The sequence below is a fragment of the Carya illinoinensis genome, chromosome 11 (genome assembly GCF_018687715.1).
Source record: "Carya illinoinensis cultivar Pawnee chromosome 11, C.illinoinensisPawnee_v1, whole genome shotgun sequence".
Taxonomy (NCBI): domain Eukaryota; kingdom Viridiplantae; phylum Streptophyta; class Magnoliopsida; order Fagales; family Juglandaceae; genus Carya; species Carya illinoinensis.
This window is the reverse complement of record NC_056762.1, coordinates 33,644,114-33,654,079: the sequence shown is the minus strand read 5'-3', so window position 1 is coordinate 33,654,079 and position 9,966 is coordinate 33,644,114. Positions and strand designations below refer to the sequence as shown.

General features: G+C 33.0%; 1 protein-coding gene across 1 annotated transcript; it reads right to left on the bottom strand.

Annotated features, from left to right (window-relative positions):
* Nucleotides 1–7,184: 7,184 nt before the first annotated feature.
* On the bottom strand, nt 7,185–9,395 carry LOC122280537 (cytochrome P450 78A3-like). Its single transcript, XM_043091482.1, has 2 exons — nt 8,351–9,395; nt 7,185–8,065 (listed from the first exon to the last, which is right to left on the bottom strand). Exons 1-2 carry the CDS (start codon nt 9,317–9,319, stop codon nt 7,442–7,444), a joined length of 1,593 nt encoding a protein of 530 aa, XP_042947416.1. The 5' UTR covers nt 9,320–9,395; the 3' UTR covers nt 7,185–7,441.
* Between the last annotated feature and the right edge of the window lie 571 nt (nt 9,396–9,966).

Here is a 9,966-nt window from a genome sequence, read left to right as displayed (position 1 = left end):
ACTCCCTCTTTGATGAGCATCTCATTAAATCATACTGACTTTTTTATATGGATCAACTCTTTGTGTTTGGCAAGAGGAGAACTCTTTATTGATGTACTAGGTTTAATTAGCATTAGTCAATTCAAGGCATGAACTCCCTCTTTGATAAGCATCTCATTAAATAATGTGAACTTTAATTATAAAATGCATACATATAAGTTCCTCACTGTGCATTGAAAATGAACTTTGCCAAGATAATCCATAGGGTTAGTATACACAAAATAAATCGCATAACATAGAGAGATGCATAGGCTCAAGAATTTATTAAGTGATAACAAAAGTGCTCAAATTTTAACATATCAAGCATGTACTTTACTTAAAGAAAAGTTTTGAACCAAATCAGGAAAAAAAATTATATTATATTTTTCTTATTTCAAACTGGAAAACAGAAACATAAAAGCAAAACAGAAAAATAAAATACTTGTCCTAAACTAATGCAATAATATAAAGAATGTAAGAACATGCAAGTAGTCATATTAATTAATGTGACATGGCATCTTCTTTAACCACCCATTTGGCTTTAAATCTTGGCCTATTCTTTTCATCAACACCACTTTGTATTATCTTTTCTTTATTTTAAAAGCAAAAATCTGCTAGTTTACCAAGTTTGAGACTTAAAAAGTTTATCTGTTGATTCATATTCTCAACTTGATTTTCTAGACTCTTCCCTCTTCTTTGTGTATTTCTTTCATCATTCATTTTCTGCACTTGGTCAAAGTTAAAATAATGTGGTCTTATATGACCAACAATTCCATAATTATGACAAGTAAGAATGAATTTATCATGCAGAATTTTTGAATGAATTGGTTTGGATGATAGATGATTTTGAATATTCTTATCTTGACTTTCTTTTACAAAAAATATACCTTTAGATGATATAGCAGTGGATGAGGAGGCTAGTTTTTCTTTCCCTTTTGAAGTCATATATCCTAATTCAATTCTATCATTACTCACTTTTTGACAACTCAACATTTCTTCTAATTTTTGTGTTGTTGTTTTTCCTTTGCATTCTTGAAATTCTTTTAATTTCTTTTCTAGTGCAGTCTTTTGATCCTTTAATCTTGATATTTCAACATTAGAATTTTTTAGTGCCTCTAAGAGATTATTTTTCTCATCTTCCACAGCAGTGAGTCTATTGTACAGCTTCTTATTGAATTTATTTAATTTGACTACTTCTTCACATACGTAATTATATACTTCTTGTATGCTAAAATCCTAATTAGCTTTAACATACATTCGAATCACTAAAGGCACATTCACTTTCAGCTTTTGTTATTTCAATCTCAGCAAGATCATTCACAATAAAAGAAAAAGCCATAAAAGATTTTTCATTGCCAGAAGATGAATTTTCAGAGTCAGAACTATCACTAAGTGACACATTCAAAGCTTTTCCTTTACTTTTTCTGAAATTTAGACATTTAATTCTTATGTGACCATACTCAAAATATTCATGACATTTCATTTTGTCTTTCTTTTCACTTTTATCTCTATTCCAATTTTTAGATTTATTTTTCTTACCAGAAAATTCTTTTCCACTTTTTTCTTTCCGTTAAACTTTTTATTAAACATGAATTTTCTGAACTTTCTTGCTATGAGATCTATATCCTCATTGTCAAAATTTTCTTCATCAAAAAAATCATCTTGATTATTTTTTACTGTTTTGAGAGCAATGGACATACATTTTCTTGTTTGAGGAAGTGAAGATTCATACGTTTGTAAGGAACCGACCAGCTCTTCAACCTTTATTGTATCCAAATCCTTACTTTCTTCAATGGCAATAACCTTAGGCCGAAATCTTTCGGGTAGAAATCTCAAAATCTTCCTCACGATCTTTGAATCCTCCACTTTCTCGTCGAGATTAAACTTGAAATTCACAATATCATTCAGTTTAGTATAAAAATCATTAAAATTTTTGTCTTCTAACATTTTAATCTTTTCAAATTTTGAGGTTAACATCTACAATTTTGAATTTTTTACTTTTCTTGTGCCTTCATGTGTAACCTCCAAAATATCTCAAACTTCTTTAACAATCTCACACATAGAGATTCTTTTAAATTTTTTAGGGGATACCGCCATGAAAATAGCGTTAAGTCTTTTGCTATTCAAATTGCAATTGCTGATTTCATCTTTCGTCTAAGCATATATAGATGTCTCGGGTTTAGTCCATCCTCGTTCAACTGGTTCATTCAAAAACTTGAAAAAAACCCTCACACGAACTTTTCAATAAGCATAGTTTTCCCCATTGAAGTATGGTGGAATGTATAATGACGTCGACATGATCTACAAGGGCACGAATCACACTTGAATGAGTGAACCACGCTCTGATACCAATTGAAATTCCCAACGTACTCCTGTGGACCACGAAATTGTTTATCAATTTTCTTGAACAAATATCTTAGATCTCAATTATCAAGATTATACAACGAATCAAATACTTTAAAAGAAATAATCAACTTTGTAAGACACAACAATTGTTTACGAAAGGAAACCTTTTAAAGAACTCTTTAAAGGTAAAATCCTATGGGGCAGCCAAACTGAGGAAAGTCAATTTTATTATTTAAAGAACAATTACAAGCAATCATCAATTACAAAATCTTTACAATTCGACTCTCTTACTTGCCTAGACAAACGACCCGTTTGTTTTCTACCGCAGTAGCAGCCAGAACCTTTGACGACATTCAAATGTTGCCTTTCCTCCTAGAACTCTAGGGGCTGAAATCCAATCGATATTACTTCACATTCAAAATATGATCATACTCAAGAAGAGATGAAAAACCCCATGAAAATTCTCAAGTGAATTTTCTCTCACAAATGTTCAAAATATAATCTCTGGAATTCGTGGTTCAAAGTCACTTATGAGTTACAAAACCGAATCCCTTTAAATAGAAAGTCTGGAAAGAGTTCCAGTCACAGTAAGATTCTGCTTACAGGTAGAGACAGTCACGAGAACGTTTACTGATGGATTGCTGACATTTCACGATAACTCTTCACTTTAATTTCTTATCTGTGTTCAGCTTCGGGTCTTGATAAATGCAGACTCTTATGGATTCGAAATTCATGTAACTGATTTATCTAAACAATCTTATAAACTTCTAGATAGACTCAATGTTGTTAAAGATAAAGTCATCTCTTATTTTATATTCATCCAAAATTAATCAAATAATGATAAAATAAACATTATTATTTAGTCATCTAATCTTAGCCAATTTTCACCTCTACAGTAGGGCATAGGTGGGGACCAAGTATTTGATCTTAGGATCTTTTTTTTTTTTTTTTTTTTTTCCACTTTTGCACTGTGGTTGTTGTAATGGGGTTTTTGTTGGGAAACCTCGCCCCTCCTCATGTATCATGTTAATTTTCCTTTATTTGAATGATAATTTGCTTGCTTAGAGAGAAAAAAGAAAAGAAAAGAAAAGTAACTAGTTATATATGATGGTATATATATAGCTGTGCGTACGTATGCAGTACCATATAACATTAATCTATATATACACATCTTAATCCGTACTACATAATTTAAATCTTCACCACTCTTTCCTAATTAATTAATTTGCAGCCACATATGAACTAGCATTTTAAAGATAAGATCACGATCTATCAATATTTTCATGCATTCGTCGCAGCAGTATGGACACATATATATGAAGTTAACATTCATGTGTCATATATTATATGAAGTTAACATTTGTCGTGATGGTAAGGTCCAATCTAGCTTATGCTATATTAATTGGACCCTGTCTTTACGACAAATGCATGAAGCCGAGCTAAATTAATTATGACAGTTACTATATATCGTGCTAAAATGTGGATTAATTTTTTTAGAATAATTATAGACGTAAAGATCATATTTAAATTTCAATAATAAAATAAAATAAGCGAAAAGCAAATCCAGCAAATAATTATAAGAAATCCTATTCTTTAATTAATTAAATATTATCCTTCTTAATCACACTATTTTATTAATTAAATAAATTTAGGGGTTTTCACATAAACATGCAGATGATCGTACGTCACTGATTGGTGCCCAATCACGTTGGATTTCCCAATAAAATTTATTAGTTGATCTATATAAATATATATAGCTCATTCTTAAGGTTTTTAATTTATATATATATATATATATATATATATATGAAAAGGATGGGAGATTTCAAATTTAGATTTTTTATTTAAAGAATCAAACGTATATTATAATAACCCGGTCTAGCCTCATTAATGGACCGATGGACGTACAAAAATTGAAAACGAAGGGTTTGGTGTGCATTCGGCACCCTATCGACATGAAGAGTACTTCATGTTCGACACAGGGCCAAACTCTTTTTTGTCCCACTTCCAACAATTATCCTTTTGAAAAAAAAAATGTCTATTTGTTACGGCGAGGTCGGCCATGCATGAGGTTCTAAGTTTCATGAATTGAAAAATGTCGTCGTGCACAAGCAATTACGTATTGATGTCTTACATGAGACAAACTTTAAGTGGTTTTAATTAATCCGGGGGTGGGGTTCACTGTTGAACTTTTGTGAAGGCCAGTAATAATAGCCATCAGTCTTTGAAAAACGACGGATTATTTTACCCCTAAATTAACAAGTAGATAATGAGGTTGTCAGCTGTTCTGATCAATAGGGTTTGAACTTGTATTTGTGTCTCGATATACACATGCGCGCGCACAAACATACATTAGTGATATAATGTATGTATGTATGTATGCACAACACATATAGATGGAATATCTCAAGGATTCTAGTTTTACAACAATTTAGGTCGTGTTTAGATGTTGAGCCAAATTTAGTTTTTTATGATCAATAGTAGTGAGTTGAGATGGTTGAGTGAGTTCTGTAAGGACCATATGAGTTTATATGTGTTTAGATGTTAAAATGAGTTTAATACTAATACTATTTATGAAAAATTAAAAAAGATTGTTCTCACGTCATGTAAAGAGGTTTTGAATTGAGATGAGTTTAATGATTTGAGAGTTGTTTATTTGAATATTAGATTTAACTTAAAATTAAACTGAACTGAGTTAATTTTAGTGCAATCCAACAACCAAACAGGACCTTAATGGCTTCAATATTAATTACACTTCTTCAACTGTAATTCAACTATGCTATATATATACAATGACTTCAACTAGCTAGTTAGATTTATCTCGTACTAAAACTTGTTCAGTACTAGGTAAAAATAAGAAGAAATGATTTGTAAAAAAATACCCCACTTTAAAAAAGTATAAAAAGAATATATTCTTTATTAATATGATTTACTTTTTTACAAATAATTTATACAAGCCTTGTATAGAATTTGTAACTAGCATTACTCAAAAGTATCCAAGATAATTATATATATACGTATGTCGTAGTGACATGACACACGTACCACACATATGTGACGGTTGAAAACTATTGGTGTATATTTAATTCAAGAAGATTATGAAAATAATAATTAATGGATCATCTTCATTCTTTTATAAGAGGGAAACTTTCTAATTGACAGACCAAGTTGAATTTAATTAAGATGAAGGGTATGTCCATTCATGATCGATCTAGTCCTGTAAATTAATAGAGATGATGCAATTCAAGATGAAAACCATACTTCTATTATTTTTTATTTTTTAGAGTAGAGAGACACTAGATCATTAATGTAGTTCGCTTTTGATCACCAATAATATTGATGAGTATGATCAAAGTTTTACAAGACAATATTGAAAATAAATTATATCACTATAAGGAAAATGACTTTTTGCGTCACTTAAATTGGATATGAAAAACACAAAACGGTTGTTAAAGTTTTTTTCGCAACCATTTTATATTTTTCACATTCAATTTGGGTGATGTAAAAAGTCATTTTTTTTCTTCTAGTGCATATATATATTATATATATACAGGCATCAAGTAGCAAACTAATTTCCTTGTAATTGTTGGGATTCATTAATTTTCTACAATCTTATTCGTATGTAAGTGATTAATTAATTAATTAATTCGGTGCGTAAAATCATTAGTGAATTCAGTACTGCTAGTGCTACAATAGTAATGATCTATTCGTTTATACCTATCATTGTACGTACGTTGCACTTAAATAATAGTCGTGATCAAGATAATGGATCAATTAATGAGGTAATTTGAATCCCTTTTGTTGACATAAAGACACAAAAAGATTAAGCTACATCTCATGTGTTTATATATATATATATATATTAATACGATCGTCAGTTTCCACCAGGCCGGATTAAAATAAACAACAGGCGGCCAGAATCTTCAATATGATCATTAATATTAGGAGGGAAAAAAGAATTCCATATCGAAGAATATTATATTAAACCAATAGACAAAATCATGATGTGTGTAATTATTTAATGTGGGTTGATGCTATATACTTTTAGAACGTCTAGCTCATTAATTAATTTAAATCTGATTAACATCACCACATGACATATATCATTGAATTGGCAATTAATTACCATATATAATACATGACATGCACAGGCATACACACACACACACACACACATATATATATATATGTTTAATTTGGTTTTTACCATACATATATATATATATATATATATTGATCTGCAAATAAATAAGACGTTGTTCGTAATTTATCCCATCATGTCGTCTTAGGGTCTATTTGGAATTGCTGTAAGAATCTTAAAAAGTGTTTAAATAGCCTTAAAAGTTATTTAATGAAAACATTATGTTGTTTGAGTGTTACACATTAAAGCATTTAATCTCAAATAAGCTAAAAAGTCAAACGTGCTTTTTTAGAAAATGTGAAATGTAATTTGGATTTAAAAAAAAAAAATGTTAATGGATGAAACTATCTGTACAACTTTAAAATAATTACAACTTTCAAAATTTTAAGAATATAGATATAATTTTTAAAAATTCAAATAATTATCATTTTTACTTTAGAAAATATTTTTCTAATTTATTTTCAAACAAATATAAAATGTTTGAAAGTATTTTAAATACATGGTTATTAAACAGTAAATAACTTTTTAATAATAGAATTTATTATTTATATTAGAAGCTATAAGCTATATATAAAATTATAAGTTATATTTTTTAATGTAATTCTAAATATATATTTAATATTGGAAGTTTAAGAGAAGAAGAACCAAAAAAAAGAAAAAAAAGGAGAGAGAGAGAAAAGAAGAAGAAAAGATAAACTTTCATTGCACAGGTAAAATATATTTAAGTTATTAAGTAGCACTGATATTGCTGATAGGAAGTAATTAAACAGCACACACTGACGCTAAATTAAACCTGCAACCTCATACAAATGGCTGCTCACTAACAGAGACATGCCGAGGCTTAATTAAGATTTTGTTTTAAAGGACCAGCTGCATATATATATTTATACATATACAATATAGAAGTAATTCTGTGAATTGTGGCGTTTTGATTTCTTATGATCTGCGCCTTGGTTCCACTTTCACAGTAAGAGGGTTTGCCATTTCACACGAAAGCTTCAAGACCTCGCTGAGATCCACCGGATTGTGATCCGATTGCACCCACTCAAATTCATGCAACAAAGTTGCCACCCAAAAGGTCACCGTGGTCAAACCCAATGCCTTTCCGGGGCATGTCCTACGACCCGATCCGAATGGTGCAAGCCTGAGGTCGGACCCCAGCACAGAGAACTCCACGTCAGTACCATCCTTGCACACGAACCTCTCTGGCATAAACTCTAGTGGGTCCGTCCACAGCTGTGGGTCCCTTGTTATTGCCCACATATTTACCATGGCTGTGGTCCCTGCAGGCACGTCATATCCATCGACTGTAGTATCCGTGACCGAGAGCCGGGCCCACGATAGAAGTGGGCCTGGTGGGTGGAGCCTCAGAACTTCCTTCACGACCGCCGGCAGGTAAACCATTGATTGGATGTCTGATTCCTTCAACGGCTGCGATCTTCCGACGACCCTATCGAGCTCTTCATGCACTTTTAATTGGATGTGAGGGTGGAGTACCATTCTCGCTAGTATCCACTCAATCAAAACCGCCACAGTATCAGTTCCTCTGAATATCATCTCCTGTGTTAATTAAGAAAACACAATTAAGCAACTAATTAGCACACTATTCAATAACAAGTATAAGTGTGTGTCTTTAAGTGAGTGAAGCTTTACCTCCATATAGAAGCCACACTGTTTTAGCTTCTATAACATGTGACCGTTTCTTTTCATATCTTACATGCATGCCTTTCTTTTTCCTCAGCAAACATACATATATATTATTTTATAGCTAGGGAACAGAAAATATGCAGATAGAATTGTACTATTCGAATGTTTGTTTTTGTAGTAGGCCAGTGTTTTACTTACCCAAAGCACGGCGACCATATCCTGGTCCGATAATTTATCAGGCCCCTGCAGAGAGAGAAGAACATCCACAAAATCATGGTTTCTTTGCCCAGTTTGGGCTCTATGCTCTTGGATAATCCGGTTCACGAACTGGTTCACTTTAGGGGTCAGTTTGGAGCATCTGAACCTGATTTTCTGAAGGTCGAGCCCTGCAAGCCAAGGAAGGTGGTCCGACATGTTGAGCTTCCCCAGCAGCTCGTAACCTTCTTTCACAAGCTGACCAAGTACGTTACTTTCGCTGCTCGATGGCTCGAGCTGATAGTTTCGACCGAAAACCGAGCACATCATGTTGTTAAGCGAAGCTCGCTTCAGTATCTGGCGGACAGAGAACTCTCGGCCGGGACGACATGCAATCTTGGATACCATTTGAGCTGCGATTTCGAACCTCTGAGACTCTGAAGCGTTGATTTGTTTGGGGCAGAAGAGATGAGTGGCTGCGATTCTCCTCAGTGTTCGCCAGTAAACTCCGTAAGGAGCGAAGCCAATAGCTCTGTTGAACATTAGGCTGTACGCAGACTCTTTCACCGGACGATCGGCAAAGACTGAGCTGTTGAGGATCTCTTTAGCTACATCGGGGTTGCATGTTAAGATGAAGCGGGTTTCCCCGAGACTATAAGCCATGAGCCGCTTAGCTCCGAGCAACTCGGCAGCTGCAGCGAGCTTGTGGTGAGCCAGGTTAGCCATAAGGTTCACGCTTCCCAGCACCGGGAACCCTCGTGGCCCTGGTATTTTCTTCGCTTTGGTCTTATTTGATATTTTCGACCAATATTTTCCCCATGCAGGACCTCCAGGGTAAGCCCAGTAGAACAAAGCCAAGGCCAGCCAAGCCATGCATATAAAAGCGAAAAGAAAAAGGGTGTTTGGGGAAGAGAAAGCTTTGCATTTGGAAGCGAGAGCCAAAACCCACAAGGTATCCACCTGTGTTTCCATGGTGGAAATTGGAGACAAAGATTTAAGACAGACCAAGAAATATGGGCGTGTGTTTCCTTATTTGGGTTGAAACATGAAGTGGTCGTTTGGTTTATATAGAGCGTCAGAGGGACGGTTCGGGATCTAGCTCCGTTCGGTTATACAAATTAGATCAGGTGTTTTAAATAATAATAAATAAAATATTAATAAAATATAATTTTATAATATTAATTTTATATTAAAATTTGAAAAAATAAAATTATTTATTATATTTTATATAAAATTTAAAAAAATTATAATGATGAATTAAGATGAGATGAGTGTTTTAATTTTACGTAACCAATCGGACAACGTGTGACCGTTAAAGTCCCGGGTGAGTTATTTACCACATAACGGATGAAAAAAAATTATGGCAGTTATGGAAATAACGGCGTACCCCGCCCTGGCCTTGTAACGGAAAGGAAGTAGTCTCGGGCCCCACGCTTATTTAAAACGCGTGGTATATACCTTATCGCTTCGACGAGGGAATTAAAGACCAATATGAAAGCATATAATCTCCATAAATATCCTCTTACTTCTTAAATAGATTTAATTATGTCCAATTGGACAAATAAGAAAATGACACGTAAAATAGATTATAATTCTGATGACAGTGACTATTTAAATAA

Bases quoted from the DNA above. Each gene is read 5' to 3' on its own strand.
- LOC122280537 (XM_043091482.1), bottom strand. From the start codon at position 9,319: ATGGAAACACAGGTGGATACCTTGTGGGTTTTGGCTCTCGCTTCCAAA. The intron at 8,066-8,350 runs GTAAGTAAAACA...TAATTAACACAG, and splicing joins ATATGGTCGCCGTGCTTTGG to GAGATGATATTCAGAGGAAC.